The sequence below is a fragment of the Epinephelus fuscoguttatus genome, linkage group LG22, assembly GCF_011397635.1.
Source record: "Epinephelus fuscoguttatus linkage group LG22, E.fuscoguttatus.final_Chr_v1".
Taxonomy (NCBI): Eukaryota; Metazoa; Chordata; class Actinopteri; order Perciformes; family Serranidae; genus Epinephelus; species Epinephelus fuscoguttatus.
This window is the reverse complement of record NC_064773.1, coordinates 12,467,411-12,485,809: the sequence shown is the minus strand read 5'-3', so window position 1 is coordinate 12,485,809 and position 18,399 is coordinate 12,467,411. Positions and strand designations below refer to the sequence as shown.

Below are 18,399 nucleotides of genomic sequence, written 5' to 3'. Positions count from 1 at the left end.
AGCCCCAATACTGAAGAAACTTTTGTACATTAAAACCTATTGCAAATTATGAAGTACATCACTGTTTTTTTTTTCAAAAACTGTAAAACTTCTTAAACCTATCTCCTCCCACAATTTTTTCTCAATTGACACCAAACTTGCTACAGAGCATCTTCAGACTGTCCTACAAAAACTACGTTTCTCAGATTTATGATTTATCAAAACTTGAGCCCACAGTGCATCAAAATGTTTGACTGTAAACGGTACTGTAAACATTCATTCATTCATTCATCTTCTAACCGCTTCATCCTCTTGAGGGTCGCGGGGGGGCTGGAGCCTATCCCAGCTGACATCGGGCGAGAGGCAGGGTACACCCTGGACAGGTCGCCAGACTATCGCAGGGCTGACACATAGAGACACACAACCATTCACGCTCACATTCACACCTACGGACAATTTAGAGTCACCAATTAACCTAGTCCCCAATCTGCATGTCTTTGGACTGTGGGAGGAAGCCGGAGTGCCCAGAGAGAGCCCACGCTGACACGGGGAGAACATGCAAACTCCGCACAGAAGGGCTCCCACGCCCAGGATCGACCCGGCAACCCTCTTGCTGTGAGGCGAGAGTGCTAACCACCACACCACCGTGCCGCCGGTACTGTAAATATATACATGCAAATTCTTGCTAAATAAATCTTCAATATTCATGAAAAAAATGACAAAATTGCAAATTTCAGAATTTTATCTCAAAAACTGAATTTTTGACTGCATTTTGAATTTTGCTCTAATGTGAACAATTGGAGTCAATGTAAAAATGGCAGTTTTTCACTAACCAATAACTGAATTTTTTACAGTGGTTTTAAATCTGCTTTTCCATGTATGGACAGCTGTTAAACCTGCACGTCTGGCTTAGTCAATTTGTGAAGCTACACATGAATTGTCACTGACTAATTAGCTCAATGAGCTAGAAATTGATTCTTAGTCTCAGAGGTTGTGAGTTCAAGCCTCAGCTGATGCAAAAGGCAGATTGTGTTGCTAAACGTCTTCCAATTCTTCTGCTTGTTGCTCAGAATTGCCTAAAAATGCCCGCACCCGACCCATTGCTGCGCAGCAGCTATAATTTGAGTTTGAGGCCCCTGTTCTAGAAGGTCATTGAAGGAATGAAAGAAGAAGGTTGTGTTACCACCATGTTCAACAAGTCTGAAGTCTGAAACTTTGAAAAAAATCCTGTTTTGATGCAAAGAAGCAAAATGACAAGCAGCTCCAGTCGTTACACTTTTCCATATTGCTAAGGCACATTAATCAGAGTATGCAGGGCGGCGTGTAAACGGGAATATTAGTGGAATATTCATTTTCATTAGTCATGTAAAATGCTTAGTAGGAATACTGTGTTTCAGAATTCGGCAAAAAACTGAATATTTTGTGCGTGTAAACGTAGTTTAGGATTCATACAACACACAAACAAGACTTGGTCAAAACCATAGACTGTAAAAATACTGCACATAGCTACTGTGATGCCCCCCAGTGGTGTGTGGACGCCTATTTTGAAGCCTACAGTTCCGCGGTGTGGCCGTCGCCATCTTGGTTTTTTTGGATTTATAAGTGACCATATTTGGGTGAGAGGGTGGCGCTGTGGAGGTGAAGGGGTGGATCTGACTGAGAGGCTGAGGACGCTATCAGCAGACAGCCTGTCAATCAGAGAATGGTGAGTCTTACAAACATTTGCACCTTGTACAGTTGTCATGAATTTTAAATTAGCGTTAGAGAACAGAACCATGTTTATGTACCAGGCTGTAAACATGTTTGATTCTGCTGTAAATTTGGGCACTTGGGGGTGCATGGGAACTGACTGGCTTCTGAGGCCAGCCTCAAGTCGCTGTTTGAACTAGAGTTTTCGTCATTCTCATGTTGGCGTTATTAATTCATTAAGCCTCGGAGGCTGCCACTGGCTTGACTGTGTATGAAACACTAGAGGGCTTTTATTTTGAAACAACAGATTTTAGTTTGAACCAGGAAGTGGCAGCCATCGTCCACATACCACACGATGGTTTGTTTAACGTCCTATCAGCCAAACCAATACATCAGTCGACCTCTAATACGCAGATGCAACCAGAAGTGTGTTTTTGGGGGGAAAGTTTGGTGCAAAAAAACAAAAAAACAAAAACATAAATCAAACATTTTCAATCAGTTTTTCAAACAGGTTGAGGAACCTCTCCTTCCTGTCTGTGACGTCTGAGTCGCTCACCCCGCTGCTCTCTTCTGTCACCTCCTCAGTCCTTTCTTTGGGTGCAGACATTCTTTCCAGTCGTGCTCTCTCCTGCTGCAGCGCCAGCCGCTCCCTGCTCACAGCATCTCTGTCCCTCTCCATCGCCACCCTCTCCCTCTCCATCACCGCCTTCTCCCTCTCTATCGTCGCCCGCTCCCTCTCCAGCGAGGCTCGGTCTCGGTCCAGAGCGGCAACCTCCCGTTCCAGCACCGCCCTCTCCCTCTGCAGCACCTGCCGCTCCCTCTCCATCACCTGTTTCTCCCTCTCCATCACCTGTCTTTCACTGTCCATCAAGCTCCTCCCGTGCTCCATCTCTTGCATGGCGTTATCCATCTCCTGGTTTCCTTCCTCGTCCTCATCTCCATTCAACGACACCTCGATCTCTGGCCCGCCTGTTAATGAAGGCACGGGGGAGGTCACCACCTTCCTCCTCTTGGGTCTGGAGATGGCTACGAAATCGCAAGTGTTGGAGAGGGCCTTGAGGATGGGGGCGTTGCCTTCCAGCCGACCCTCCATGGCGTCGTCCATCAGATTGAAATAAGGCCATGCATCAGGGAACACTTTCACCCCATCTGGAGGGTTCTTTAGGTCCTGAGGAAGAAGAGAAGTGGCAATGAATCAGGATGGAAATGTGTCAGAATGCTTAATAAATCTAAGTGATTGATTTAAACTGTACCTTGTATCTCTTCTTCATGTTCTCCCACTTTTTGGATGCTTGAATATGAGTCATCTTGTTTTGCAGGCCCATGTGTTTCAGGATGGCCCTGAAAAATATAATCATGTTAACAGCACGCAAAAAACAATAGAAGTGGAAAAAACATGTTGAGTTATTGATTAGTTAAAGCTGGACTAGGCAGTTTAATTTTGGTGTCACTGGGCAAAACCCCATAATAAATTTTAAGCGTTGTAATTCAAGTGGTCAGAGCAGAAACTAAACTTCTGCTCCTCCTCTTTGGTCTGTTTTCAGGCTTAACACCTTTTCCAGATTCCGGTCTATCCCAGTTTCAATCCAAAAAAAACGTAATCAACTACACTTCATATTGATGCATCTACATATTTAGACCTTTCTCTATTTTCACACATTCATGTTTCTCACAGCTTTAACTAACTGGCATACCTCCATGCCCACATGGAGGTATTTCTTCTTCCAGAGAAGAGGTAATTATTTGAAACCCTCAGCTTCACAAACTCCTCGATTTCATTGGTAGTCACTAAGAGAGGAAGAGAGAGAAAGAAGTCAGTTAGAAATGCATGGAGGCGGCTGAAAAATGTAGCGCTCAATCCACAATTGTCAACTCAAATGAAACAGGGTTGCAACTAAAGATTAACATTGTCAATTAATCAATTAATAGGTTGATGTACAAAATGTCTGAGTGTTTCCCAAAGCCCAAAATCACATCCTCAAAGGACTTGTTTTGTCCACAGCCCAAAAATATTAAGTTTACAGCAACAAAGGCATAAAACAGAAAATATTCACATTTATGAAGCTGGAAACAGATCATTTTGACCTTTTAAATAAATCATCAAATTAGTTGGCAATCACTTTAATAGTTGACATCTAACCGATTCGTTGTTGCAATGCAGTGGGCAGACTGTATTCAGGGTGTCTACAGGTATCAGACAGATTAATATAATGCTTTTTAAGACCCGTTCAAGACACCTGTCCAAATTTTTTGGACAGGCAAGTATTATATATGTGGTCTTGTGCATTAACCAGTTATTAGAGTGAGTTACGTCTACATTTTGCCAACTGGTAAGTGCCAGTATGAGACAAAATGACAGTATTATAGTGTTTTAAAAATTTGTAACATTAAAAATGGACTTTTACATAGAAATGCTTCACTTTTTGTCACAAAAAGAAATTAGAAAATGGATTAATGAAATTAGATAAAACGCTAGTAGCAGTTAAGACCTCACAAAGTCAAATTTAAGACTATTTAAAGACTTTTTAAGGAGCTGTAGACACCCTATCAGCTTTGTGTGACCTCCAGTTTTATGGAATCAATGGGATTGCTCCCCTTTTATGTAATTAATAAATGTACAGCATACTTGCAACTAAAAAAATCAGGTGAGAAACCAACACCACTTCAACCAGGTCATCCGTTTAAATTACAATAACAACAGGTGTAAGATCACAGTCAGCCACTTGTGTAATTATTAACTTAACGGTTAGTTTATTGCCTCATGGTTGGTCTGCGCTCATTTACACACATTACACGACAAATACAACATTATATTACCAGTGGAGGTCGGCTGAAGATAATGTACGTTAACTAACGTTACAGTCACTTTTTATTGTTGAATGAAAAGGTGCAAATGGGTACTTTCCCTGTGTAGTGGCGCCCACTTGCTAGGATGCTAGTTGCCCAAGCTAACTCCAGTCTAACTGTGAGTACGTCAGCTAGCTTGATTAAAACATGACGTCTCGCTGCCTTTACTTACTTTTATACGTGAACTCCACGGATCTGGTTTTGTCATAAGTGGTGCTGGTGTAAGCGTGATCCTCAAACTCCATTGTTGTTTATTTTTAGTTCTTCGTTTTAGTGTTTTTGTCAAGTGTCCTTCGAAAGAAAAGACTGCTTGGTCGTTCGTTCCTCCTTCAGAAGAGAAGGACCCTATGTTCTTCTTCTTTTGTTTTTATTAGGGGGCGCTTCGCTGTGACTTGTAGACGTGGAGGCGCCAATGGTAGAGTCAGCTCACTATCGCCACCCGGCGGTGTGGAGGTTTAGCACATTTGCAGTATGTTCTGATAGTTGATTATTTTTTTTAATTTAATTTTATTTATTTATTTATTTATTTGTGTGTGTGTAATCTAACTTGTAATAAATAATAAATTATTATTTATTTTTAAATTATTATTATTTTTTTTTATATACAAATTCCTGCACTTTATGCCCTCCCACTTGCACTTGCAATATTTGTAAACCTATATTCAGTTCAAAATTACATTTTGACCTTTTATATATACATTCTATCTTGTTGTCCATTCGAATACATGTTTATCTTTATTTATTTTAACCTATTTTTACAACACATGGTTGCAAAATGAACTGTAATTTGTAGCCATGTGTCTGTTTATCATCCTGTGCACTGTTCTGGGCACTGGGCACACATACTTCCTCAAGACAGCTATTTCCCTTGCATTTTTGTTTATTATTAAAAGTTTTATACAGACAAAATGCCTTGTTTTTTTTAAATGTGTGCTGGTTACAGAATTACTAGTTAATTCTGGGTGCTGGTTTTCAGAGACAGATGCATCTAATATCTGTGATCACTGGTGCCTCCATGATATTATCCCCTCTTATGATTTATTTATAGCCCCAATATTTTGCATGTGCAGCAGTCTGTAGTCAGACCATCAGATTTACCCCAGCAGGACCAGCCTCTTGCCAAACATGTGGGTGTGGCTGTGTTTCTAAAGTGGGGTAATGAAAACGAAAGTAGTGCAAAGTACAGAATGGCGGCTGCCTATGGTGAGTACATATTTAACATCACTCTATTTTATATGGTTTGACAGTGATTATCTGCGGTGTTAAACCACATGCTGTGGCACTTTTAATGTCCTCATTAAAGTTTGTGTTCTCTGCATGTTTGTATGTATTTATATGAGACATATAGAGTTGTCATAGATCCTGATATCAAACCAAAACCCGGTAGTATGGCTGGTTTATGCCACGGCAGGAGAAATAAGCTGTTGTAAGATGCAGGTATGAGCTGTCAGTCGGCTACATGGATTTATCATAAGTGGCAATCAATGTTTTTACAGAAGTTCATAGTTTCAGTTTCGTTTCTTGTGAAGCTCCCTGACAGAGACTGTGTACAGCTATGGCCCCAAACTGTATCATAATTATTTTATTATTCAATTATTTTTTATTATTTAGTTATTTATTTTTATGTTACTTTATTCCTTACCTCGTTGACTTTCCTAATCTGCTGTTATTTCTCTATCTTTGTCTGTAAGGCGACCTTGAGTGTCCTGAAAGGCGCCTATAAATAAAATATATAATTAATATTATTGATAAAAAATAATGCTTTTTATTAATTCCTTGTGCATTTCCAGTTAAATATACGCTTGGCTTATTATCAAACATTTATATCAGCAACTTTCCAACGTGTAGCTCACGGCTGAAGAGCATACAGCTTGTAATTTTATTTATCCAGCAGGGGGCAGCAGATGAACATAAATTATGTAGATACACCTACATTTAAACTTAAAGCTTTCTTTAAAACTGTCTCAAAATGTGTGATAAAGAATATCATCTGATATTTTGTTTTTTAAAAAAGTGAGGTTTAATTATTTGTTAGTTTCCATGAACAAACATCTCTACAGAAAACGGTTGCAACATACTATAACAACTGAAAGTAACACCCCAGGTACTATGGCTTTAAAACATATTTTTCTTATTTTTATTTTCTTTCGTTTAATTTTATGTCATTTTTATTTTCTTTCATTTAATTTTATGTCATTTATTTTTTATTATTTTTTAATTATTATTTTTTTTTTTTAGTTATTTCAGGGTCTTTAAGTCAGACATCTTAAACACCCTCAAAGGGTTTATAGCCCTGTCTTTCCAGGCCTTCTGTAGGACACAGTTACAGCAGATGTTAACATAATAATGTGTAATACAGAAGCTGAAATGGATCGATAAAGTAACTGTAAATAATACAAGTATGAACATAGAAAAACTAATACAAGAAAATAAACCGAACCCCACATATGAACCAGAATGTTGGGGTTGGGTTGTGTCTTAATGATACTCTAATCACTTTACAAACAAGGATAATAAAGAAAAATTAAGAATAAAATAAAATAAAATAAAATAATAAATAAAAGTAAAGATAATATAATAAAGTAAAGATGATAAAGCAGAATTAAATAAAGTAAAATTAAAATAAAATACAATAAATAAAAAAAAATAACTAAAAAGGACATAAATATCACCTAAAACAAATGAAGAACAAACAGGTGTAATGTACACCGTCCAATTTCCTCACCTTTTAAAAAGCTTGTCTTGTTGCAGTCTAATAAAAAAGTAACCCTTTCCATCCTAAAGATATCATATATAATGTCCATCTAGTCATCCACTGTAGGTATTGCTGGCTTTATCTACTTTCCAGTCATGGCTTTCCTGCTAGCTGCACTTAGGATCTGACATAGATATATCTCTAATAAGAGGTAACATTGTCCAAAGGCAGGGTGCCCAAATACAAGACCAGAATATGTGATACTGGATGGCATTGGAGGATCCACATTGTCTCCAGCAGTTTGAACATTTGATATAGTGACTAATTGAACAGGAGTAATGAAGAACCTAATGACGTTTTTCTAGACATAAGCCTGTATGAAGACTCTTAGTGTCATATTATCCACATACTTTTGTTTTTTTAAGTCATTAACTGGTCAATATGGTGGCAAACTTCTATAAAAATCACAGTTATTCTTCAGATTTTCAAATCTTTTGATAGATCCTTGATTGAAAACGTGTTTTTCTTTACATTCAAAAGTACCACTGCTCTGTGCGGGCGAGTCAACGCAAACTGGGAAAACTTTCCTTACTGGTCCTCACTTTGCACAGAGGGGCATTGTCACATTGAAACAGAAAATGGTCCTCCCTAAGCTGCTGTCACCGTGTTGAAGATGTGCACTATTGTGTGGAATATCACTGTGTGTTGTAGCTTTAAGAATTCCCTTGATTGGAGCTGTGGGACCAAACAATGAAAAACAGCCCACATCAAAAGTCTGCCTCATAGTTTTGGCCATATAGTGATCACTCAGATTGTATCTCCGCTGTGTACTCTTCATCACTGGGGATTATAGATAAGTGTTCACTGTATAAACATTTGTGTTGTTCCAGAGTCTGACGAGGAGAACCTGTCAAAGAGTGACAGTGAATCTGGCTTAAGCTATGAGTCGCGCAGTGACGGGTCTTCAGATGAAGAAGCGGATTGTCAGGTTTGTTCCTGGACAGAGAGGATGTTGAGAGTCCATCTATTTTCTAATTAACATAACTATTTACCTCTCCAGTAATAAGAATCTTTATTTTCATTTTCAGTTTTATGGGAAAGAGCCCTGCAAGTATTACAACCAAGGCAAGTGTAAGGATGGTGATAAGTGCTCCTACCTGCACTTCTGCAAGTATGCCCTGACAGGAACCTGTCGCAACGGCTCCAAGTGTAAGCTGAAACACCCCCGAGGTGGAAGAGAGTCCTCTGGTTCAACCAACGGGGCCTCGAACCGATCAACGTCTAGAGGTGAGGAAGTGATAGAATGGATGGTCTTTCTGATTCACAGCCTAATTTTAAAAAACATAGCTCATCTCCGCCAATCAGTCTTCCCCTCTGCTGCTGAAACTCTCATCCATGCCTTCAGCACATCCAGAATTGACTACTGTAAACAGCATTCGTTACGGTACTCCATCCATCCATCCATCCATCCATCCATCCATCCATTTTCATCCGGTTATCCGGGGGCAGCAGGCCAAGCAAGGCACCCCAGACGTCCCTCTCCCCAGCAACGCTTTCCAGCTCCTTCTGGGGGACCCCAAGGTGTTCCCAGGCCAGATGAGATATGATCCACCAGTGTGTTCTGGGTCTGCCCCGGGGCCTCCTACCAGTGAGACTTGCCTGGAACACCTCCAATGGGAGGCGCCCAGGAGGCATCCTGATCAGATGCCCGAACCACCTCAACTGACCCCTTTCGACACAAAGGAGCAGCGTCTCTACTCCGAGCTCCCTCCAGGCCTCCTCCTCACCCTATCTCTAAGGCTGAACCCAGACACCCCACGGAGGAAACTCATTTCAGCCGCTTGTATCCGTGATCTCATTCTTTCAGTCACTACCCAGAGCTCATGACCATAGGTGAGGGTTGGGATGTAGATGGACCAGTAAATCGAAGCTTCGCCTTCTGGCTCAGCTCCCTCTTCACCACGACATCACTACAGAAGCCGCACCAAACCGCCGATCAGACTCTGTTTGTTTCTCCAAACTGGGTCATGCCAACTTACATCTACTTTATGGAATACACTGACTGTGGATAAGTACGTCATATAGCCCCACTTCAAAAGATCTGAGCTATTCCTTTAATGATATGTACATGATGGATATATGGATATTACATGTCAATTAGTCCTGAAACAGGGATCCCTCATCTGCCACTACAACCATCGCCTTTCACATTACACATTCATTTGATCCCCGATTGTTATATTAAGTATTGATTAGTGCAGCTTTATTGCCCCTTACAGATAAAGTTATCATTTCCGTGGTTCATTGCTCGATTTTATTTTTTCTTCTCACCCAGACCCAAAGCTCACTGATGGCCAATTCTACCAGTGGCAGCTGAATGATGGAAACGGCTGGATGGATGTCAGCAACGATCACGTTCTCGAGAGCCAGTACTCACTGCCCCACACCAAAAGCATTAAAATCTACAACACTCCGTATGGGTAAGAGCTGATCACACGGTGCTTAATCATCATCTAAGCACAGACACACAGGAGCTGGTTGATAATGTATCTCTGTGTCTCTCTGCAGGGCTGTGAGTATAGACTTTAACAGGATGAGAGTGTATGGAAAGAGTCTGAGAGTGAGACGTTTGGATGATGGGAAAACCGCGTGGATCTGGTACTGCACACTGGGCCGCAAGTGGATCAAGTATGGAGACAAGGTCAACAACTGAACCTCTGTTTTGTCCAAAATGCCATTTATTTTTATCTTATTGTTCAGTTTGTAAATAAATATTGATCTTTTGTTTGGGACAGGATGCGAAGGGGAGCCCCAGTCCTGCAAAGAGCTCCGACATAGAGCAGAAGTTCCAGAGTAACCCGATGAGCTCCTATACTTTCAGCATCGGCCCTGAAACATTTGAGATTAGATTCAAAGGTGAGGTAGACTCTCAAAACCTTCACAGAATACTCAAACTAAACTCCACATGTCCACCACCCTAAGTGTCATCTCAGATACCAGCTGTGTTTTCTTTTTATTTGTCAGATATGCGACAGGTGACTGCAAAGAGAAAGAGGAAAGTTACCCGTCGACCACAGTACCGACAAAAGCCAGCCGGAGCCAGAGCCGGAGCAGGAGCAGCGTGAGTTTGGAGTTCAGTCCGGTCAATAATGAATAGTGATTGGTTGTGATTTATAATACAAATAATGTATTGTAAGTAGTAAAAAAGACCAAATTAATCTTTAAAAGCCCTGTTAAAATAAAAAATAATGCAAGGTCAACTGGGCCACTGGGTAGGTCAGCAGAGGGAAGTGATATTTTAACCAAAGTCCTCCAGCCTCTAAGGGTCTCTTACCCCTCATCCAGGGCTGCTATAAATTGAAAGGAACAAGACTGAATTTCAGTGAAAGGATTAATAAGTGCTTAAAGGATAAAAGTCATTAAACAAGTGCTAATAAAAGGAGCAATTAATAAAACATGCATAAAAAATAAAAGCAAACATTCATGCATAACACTTAAAACACTCGGTAAGAAATTAAAATTAAGGTTAGTCAAAAATTCATAAACTTAACTTCAATGAAACCTTGCTCTGTTAAGATATGATAAATAAAAATAGCACACCCCGGGTTTTCATACAGTTTATTGAGCTTGTAGATTTCAATGAGGGCTCCGGCTGCAGGCAGAATGAATGTTTAATTAAATAATTTAAAAAAGATTTTGAATAAATGAATAAATAAATAAATAAATAAATAAGAGTAAGAATAAATAGAGAGTTGGATTTCATAGTAAAAGAAAGCAGTGTTTTTCCACCATGGATAAATAAGTGCTTATAAAATAATTTAAAAGTGCTTAAAGTCACAATGAATTAATACAAAATAATAAACATCAAACATAAATAATAAATATAAATAATTATGAAGAATATAAAACATGCGTAGATAAGTAAAATATATACAAAGACGGATAAATTCATAAAATCCATGGAAGAAACTGCTCCTTAATTGTTTTTTATAAAAATCAACAGTTTAAATGAAAAAAGGAAAAATGAGTCATTCAAATTAAAATGCATTCAACTGTTAGTACCCCGCAGCCAGAGCCCTCCTAAAAACCTGTGGAGGAGAGGCCCTGGAAGGTCAGAAGGTGAGCACTTCTAATAAATGCTATAAAATTTGCTGTTACCAAGTGGAAATGAATTCATCAGCCATATTTTTCATTCAGGCCAGTAGGGTCTATTGTCTTTAATAGATGAATCCAATTCCTCTCCGCTGCTCGTCTCTGACCCGTGGTCCAATCTCTGTTGCTCTCCAGGCCCATGCTCTGCACATTGTGTTGGCCATGGAGTTTAAAATGTGCACATAGGACACTGGTGCCACTCCTGTTGTTCATTTTATAATGATGATGATAATGATAATTCTCGTTTGAATTCTGTTTCTGGTCTCCCCACATACAATTCGTGGCAGGCCTTGCATCTGATAGCATAGATTGCATTTTCCATTGTAGGTTTCAAGGCCTGCCACGGGTTCACACCAGTTTTTGAGTGGGGGTTAAAAATGTGGGGGAGAGAAATAAAACCAACTGCCGAGCCTTGAAGCGCTTCCTCTTTCTGTTCTCTGTTTAAATTGGAATGAACTAGTATGTGCTTTAGATTTTTACTGCGTCGATGGTCAGAGACCAGCTGACACTTCCCCAGCGAAGCACAGCCCTCCCTCGCCTCCTCAAAGGTGGCCCGACACACAGAGAGGAGACCTTTGATGGTCTCTGAGTATGTGACCACCAGGGATGATTTGATGGTATACATCCTTAAAGGTCCAGCTGACCTCCGCCTTGACAGTTCTGAGGAAGCGCTTCAAGTAACCCCTAGGTGTCAGCGCACTAAAGAGGGTGCTTATAGCTTCCTCCACATGCTGCATGGAAGGTGCAGATTCTATGGAAGCGTATTAGCTGGGATTTTATCAGACCTCTGTACGTGTGCCATGGGTGGTAGCTGGTTTTATGGAGAAGTGCATCACGGTCCGTGTCCTTGAAATGAACTTTTGTGGCTACCTGTTTGTTCTGGTCACTAGAGTCACGGAAGAAAACACGTGTCCCGAAATTCAACTGTTGAAGGTTGTAGGTTGTATTTCAATTTGATTTTCGGGTGATGTGAGTTAAGTGTATGGATAAATCTGGTGAATTCTTCCGGTGTGTTGTCCCAGAGGCCAAAGATGTTGTCCAGGTAGCGGAAATATAACAGTGGTTTTATGGTGAGTTTGGTGAATGCTGTTTCCTCCCAGTGAGCCAGATAGATGTCCGCGTAGGATGGCACATACTTCTGGCCCATGGCACAGCCGCACAACTGGAGATAGTGTTGGTTATTGAATACAAAGTAGTTTCTGGTGAGTGTAAGTTCTAGCAACTGTAAAATCTGGCGGTCAGGGTTAGGGTTAGTACTAGCCAATCACGGCACAGTAAGGGCAGGACTAGGCAAAATAAATCCGTCCTGGTATTGCTTCGCCTTGACTTAACCTGAGCTCAAATTTATCCAACCCAGTCTCACTCCGAAGTCGGCTTGCGGCATCAGACACTGACGAAAAAAGCTGTCCTTTAACTTTGGCATGATATGCGGCAGGTTGCTGTTAAAGTTTGACAGCGCTCAGCGGTGCAGGGAGAAATGCAGCGTGACAAGAACTTAAGTTAAGGCAACAAAAGTCCAACCTGTCACCTTGATTCTAATTTCGGATACATGGATTAGCCTCACTGGATTAGTTTAAAGTGCACGGTCTCACTCCGAAGTCATCGAAATCCAACGCTTGGGCAGTGACTTGTGGCGTCAGAAACCAATGAAAAACATCAGCATGATACGCGGCCAGTTGCTGTTATAGTTTAATGGCAGCCGACAGCATCGGGGGAACGCAGCTGGACAAGGGTGATATTAAGGCGACGAAAGTCCGAGTGCGGCAGGCAGGAGGGGTGGTGGATGGGTCCAACAAACACGACTTTCACCCTTCATGTCCCGTAAGATTCTAAAGCCAAACCCTGTTCCTGAACTCAACCACGTCCGTTAGTTGTTAAAGGAAAAAAAACGTCAATTTGCGGTGTTGTACCAACATAGTGCGTCTATTTTAAAAAGAAACTGTACGTAAATGTTTGAAGTTTCTGTGAAAACAGAAGTTTATTTTGAAAGAAGACAATGCATGTAACAGGCAGAACTTGACACGGTGTCCCAGAACATCAGCGTCCAACGCACCCAGGGTAACTTTCACGTCGTATCTGGACGTGGAAAGTCCATGACCAAACAACTACATGTGGTGAGGTCGGAGTGAGAATGTGTTGATTTATCCCTAACCAAAACCAGTCTTAATGCTAAGCTAAGCTAACTGCTGCTGTCTCCAGTTGCATATTTAGCACACAGGCGTCAAAGTTGTATCAATCTTCTCATCTGACTCTTATTTTCCAGAAAGTTAAATTGTTCCTTTAAATGTTGTGACAGAATGAGTGATGTTCTCGTTCCAGAGTTTCTGAAGCAGCCGCGGCTCTCCAGAATGTTTCTGTGGGCACCAAACCACAGTGGCAGTTTGAGGGAGACAGCGGAGCGTGGCACGCGTTCAAACACAGGGTAAGTCATCTGATTATATTTAACTGAGAATCTTTGTGTGCCTTTTAAATAATAGTGTAAAGACATGACCATGATATTTGTATTGTTTCAGCAGAGCGGCACCCAAACTGAATGCTCAGTAACTAGCGATGACATTGAGAGGAAGTACAATCAAAATCCCAAGGGCAGCATGACCTTCAAAGTGAAAGGACACTCCTACAAGCTGGACTTTGGAGGTTGGGTTATATTTTGATACTGTGATGAGAGAAAATGGTCAAGATTTATTTTACTGGGTCACTATTTCCTCATAAGGTCTTCAAGATTTTCTGGAAAGGTGCAAATTTTATTAAAAAAATAAAAAATAAAATAGAGAGTTATTACAGTTTAGTTTGTTGAGTCAGGCAGTTCTGTGAAAGAACTTCATTTAAACATAGAAAACTTTATGGGAAACTAATGGCCCTCTAAAATAGAAATACTGTATTTTATCATCTATAATATACTGTAACGTCCTTGAATAGCATTTATTTATCTGTTTAATTTTTTTTCCTGCAGCAATGATGCAAACCAACCTCAAAACCAAGCATACACGCAAGATCAGACGTGTCCTGGTGTGACTGATTTTGAAGACCTCAAGAAGAAAGTCTACAGACACTTGTGCAATACCATATTTATGCAATCATTATAATCTGGGATTCATATATTCTCCTGAGACCTGATCTTTTATTTGGTGTTATTTTTAATTTGTCCTGGCTATTTGGGATCAGTAGGACCTGATGAATATAAAAAACTAAAGATTTTCAACCCTTATAAAGTCCCAATCTTCTCAAACGAGACGATAATGAAGTCCCAATGTCCTCAAACAAGACGATAACAAAGTCCAGATGTACTGAAACGAGGCAATGATTAAGTGTCAATGTCTTCAAATGAGACGATGATAAAGTCCCAGTGTCTTCAAACGAGACGATGATAAAATCCCGATGACCTTAAACGAGATGATAATAAAGTCCCAGTGTCCTCAAATGTGATGATAATAAAGTCCCGATGTCCTCAAACGTGACGATAATAAAGTCCCAATCTTCTCAAACAAGACAATAACAAAGTCCTAATGTCCTTAAAAGAGACAATAACAAAGTCCCGATGTCCTGAAACGAGACAATGATTAAGTGTCAATGTCTTCAAACGAGACGATGATAAAGTCCTGATGTCCTTAAACAAGATGATAATAAAGTCCCAGTGTCCTCAAACGAGACGATAATAAAGTCCCAATGTCCTCAAACGAGACAATAACAAAGTCCCAATGTCCTCAAACGAGACAATAACAAAGTCCCGATGTCCTCAAACGAGACAATAACAAAGTCCCGATGTCCTGAAATGAGGCAATGATTAAGTTTCAATGTCTTCAAACGAGACGACGATAAAGTCCCGGTGTCTTCAAATGTCTTCAAACGAGACGATAATAAATAACCAGTGTTCTCAAACGAGACGAAAGTAAAGTCCTAATGTCCTCAAACGTGACGATAATAAAGTCCTAATGTCTTCAAACGAGACGATAACAAAGTCCTGATGTCTTCAAATGAGTAGGCTACTGTCTAATTAACAGCATCTTGTTACTGTTGCTAACATTGGTCAAATCTGTTAGCATATCAATCTACAAACATTATTAATCACAAAATTCATAACATGTGATCAGGTTTTGGACCTTGTCCATTTTTGTGTCAGGATCAGCTGCAGACTGACTTGGCAGAGGTGGCTGCCATCTTGTTTTTACATGGATTACTGTATTGTGCTCTTACTACCACTAGATGACACAGAAGTGTCCACGTACGAGAACAACAGGTCTAAGTTAAGTAGAATGAAGTATAAGGTGCACTAAACCCAAAATAAGATGTCCTCATATGAGGACACAGGGTCTCAGGAGGATATCTATACATGGCCTAATTTATACAATCTTTAATATTGTTTACACGAGACAGGAATTCAGGATGAGATTAAATTGTCCTGAACATGGCTGTGTCATTTTTAGTAATGTGGCTGCCACAGGGGATTGTTTACCAACACAAACACTGCCTGACTAACTTGTGCTCAGATTATGAACTGTACCAGCTTGCCTTTTAAAAACTATTCTTAGACACAGACAGTACACGCTGCCATACCAGGGGATGCACTTAATTTTTGTAGTTAAATCTGAAGAAGAAATTGAGAATATAAGACAAAGTCTCACGAAATGATCAAACAAAATATTTCATGTTACAGTCAAGCTGCCACATATCTACGCACTGCCTCGTCTTATGTTATAGAACGGACTATTTAAGAACCAAATCTAATTCAAATGAATGCCAATGAACTGTTTTATTTGATTTTAATGGTTTTTATATGGTGGTTACATTATGTAATAAAACACTGCAGTTTTTCAGCTCAATTCATATCTTTTTATTTCAAGATTAGAAGTCCAGTATTAAGTCTTAAAGATTGCTCTCCTTCATACCTCTGCTTTGCACTGAGATACCAGTGTGATACAGAGTATATTAAATAGTATGTAATAGTAATTTGGGTAACTTGTGATTGCAAGTTGGGAAAAAATACATCCAATGTTTTTTGTTGTTGTTTTTGTTTGTTTTTGAGGCAATAAAACATGATGTGAGTAAAACAAAACAATAAAACATGATGTGAGTCTCCATTTGTTTCTGCCTTTTTAATTTTAATATTGTGAGTATTAAGTCTAGACCAGTGGCTCCCAACTGGTGGGTCGCGGTCCAAACGTGGGTCCTGGGTCCATTCTGAATGGACTGCAAGTAGTGTTAATTTCACCAATGAAAACTATGATGAAAATTTTCCATCAACAAAGAGAGCACGATCCCAACACTTGACTAGCAGCGTCCGCAACCAACGAAAAAAGGCATCCTTTAACGTCGGCATGATACGCAGCCGGTTGCTGTTATAGTTTAATGACGCCCAGCAGTGTCAGGAGGAAATGCAGCGAGACAAGGACGAAAGTTAAGGCAGCAAAAGCCCAAGTGAGGCGGGTGGGTCCAACAAACACCGACCTTCACTTGGGAGAGCGGCGTTCACGTCCCATAAGATTATAAAGCCAAACCCTGTTGTTTTTGTTGCCTAAACTCAACCATGTGTGTTTGTTGTAGAAGGCAACGTTGTACTGACGTAATGTGTTTATTTTGAAAGAGACTGTACGTAAACTTTAAATTTCCTGTGAAAATGGAAGTGTATTTTGAAGGAAGACAATGCATATAACAGGCAGAACTTGACATGGTGTCCCAGAACGTCAACAACCATGCCATATGTGGAAGTCCATGACCAAATGTCAATATGTGACGAGGTCGGAGTGAAAATGTGTTGGTTTAAAGATTGAAAAAACATACAGAGAACTTAATGAGTGAAAGTTGACAAATGGTTTGAATTTTTGTCGACTAAAATTATGAAGGAAAAAATAATAATAATAAAAATGAAGTAAATAAAATTATGAAGGAAAAAAATAATAATAATAAAAATGAAGTAAATAAAATTATGAAGGAAAAAAATAAAAATGAAATGAATAAAATTATGAAGGAAAAAATGAAATGAATAAAATTATGAAGGAAAAAATGAAATAAATAAAATTATGAAGAAAAAAATGAAATAAATAAAATTATGAAGGAAAAAATGAAATAAAATTATGAAGAAAAAAAAATAAAAATGAAATGAATAAAATTATGAAGGAAAAATACTAGTAATAAAAATGAAATAAATAAAATGATGAAGAAAAAAATAATACAAATGAAATAAATAAAACTATGAAGGATAAAAAATAATAATAATAATAATAATAATAATGAAATAAATAAAATTATGAAGGAAAAATAATAAAAAAAATGAAATAAATAAAATTATGAAGGAAAAATAATAATAAATGAACTAAACAAAATTATGAAGGAAAAAATAATAATAAAAATGAAATAAATAAAATTAGGAAGGAAAAGAATTATAATAAATAAAATTATGAAGAAAAAAATAATAAAAATGAAATAAATAAAATTATGAAGGAAAAATACTAGTAATAAAAATGAAATAAATAAAATGATGAAGAAAAAAATAATAAAAATGAAATAAATAAAACTATGAAGGATAAAAAACAATAATAATAATGAAATAAATAAAATTATGAAGGAAAAATAATAAAAAAAGAAATAAATAAAATTATGAAGGAAAAATAATAATAAATAAAATAAACAAAATTATGAAGGAAAAAACAATAATAAAAATGAAATAAATAAAATTAGGAAGGAAAAAAATATAATAAAAATGAAATAAATAAAATTAGGAAGAAATTTTTTTTTTTAATAAAAATGAAATAAATAAAATTAGGAAGGAAAAAACGACTAAAAATACAATATTTTTTTTATCAAAACGAACCCTTAATCTAAAATAGCTGTCAAAATCAACACTGACCACAAGTGACTCACAAGTTTGTTTGATATTAAGCTGCTGTAACTTAATGACATTGTCACAAAAAAATGTTTTAATAAAGATTTAAGTGGGGGAAAAAAAGAATTGTAACCATTTGTTTTTATTTTTCACCCTTTTTTCCCAGTTTTTCTCTTCACCATTCTGATTGTGGAAAGTATGCTGTAAGTTGTTATAA

General features: G+C 38.5%; 2 protein-coding genes across 3 annotated transcripts; one reads left to right on the top strand and one right to left on the bottom strand.

Moving 5' to 3' along the window:
* Window positions 1–2: 2 nt before the first annotated feature.
* On the bottom strand, window positions 3–4,847 carry si:dkeyp-38g8.5 (uncharacterized protein LOC568385 homolog). Its single transcript, XM_049566544.1, has 4 exons — window positions 4,688–4,847; window positions 3,363–3,456; window positions 2,922–3,009; window positions 3–2,836 (listed from the first exon to the last, which is right to left on the bottom strand). Exons 1-4 carry the CDS (start codon window positions 4,758–4,760, stop codon window positions 2,150–2,152), a joined length of 942 nt encoding a protein of 313 aa, XP_049422501.1. The 5' UTR covers window positions 4,761–4,847; the 3' UTR covers window positions 3–2,149.
* A 761-nt stretch (window positions 4,848–5,608) lies between these two features.
* On the top strand, window positions 5,609–16,436 carry si:ch211-244b2.4 (uncharacterized protein LOC541512 homolog). 2 transcript variants are annotated; one of them, XM_049566542.1, is made up of 10 exons: window positions 5,609–5,718; window positions 8,101–8,198; window positions 8,299–8,497; window positions 9,546–9,690; window positions 9,779–9,911; window positions 10,006–10,126; window positions 10,235–10,331; window positions 13,682–13,784; window positions 13,879–13,999; window positions 14,316–16,436. In XM_049566542.1, the coding sequence occupies exons 1-10, from the start codon at window positions 5,703–5,705 to the stop codon at window positions 14,375–14,377; spliced, it is 1,095 nt and encodes a 364-aa protein (XP_049422499.1). In that variant the 5' UTR covers window positions 5,609–5,702; the 3' UTR covers window positions 14,378–16,436. The 2 variants fall into 2 exon arrangements, with proteins under 2 accessions (XP_049422499.1, XP_049422498.1); XM_049566541.1 differs by having other exon boundaries at window positions 13,876–13,999.
* Window positions 16,437–18,399: the final 1,963 nt, after the last annotated feature.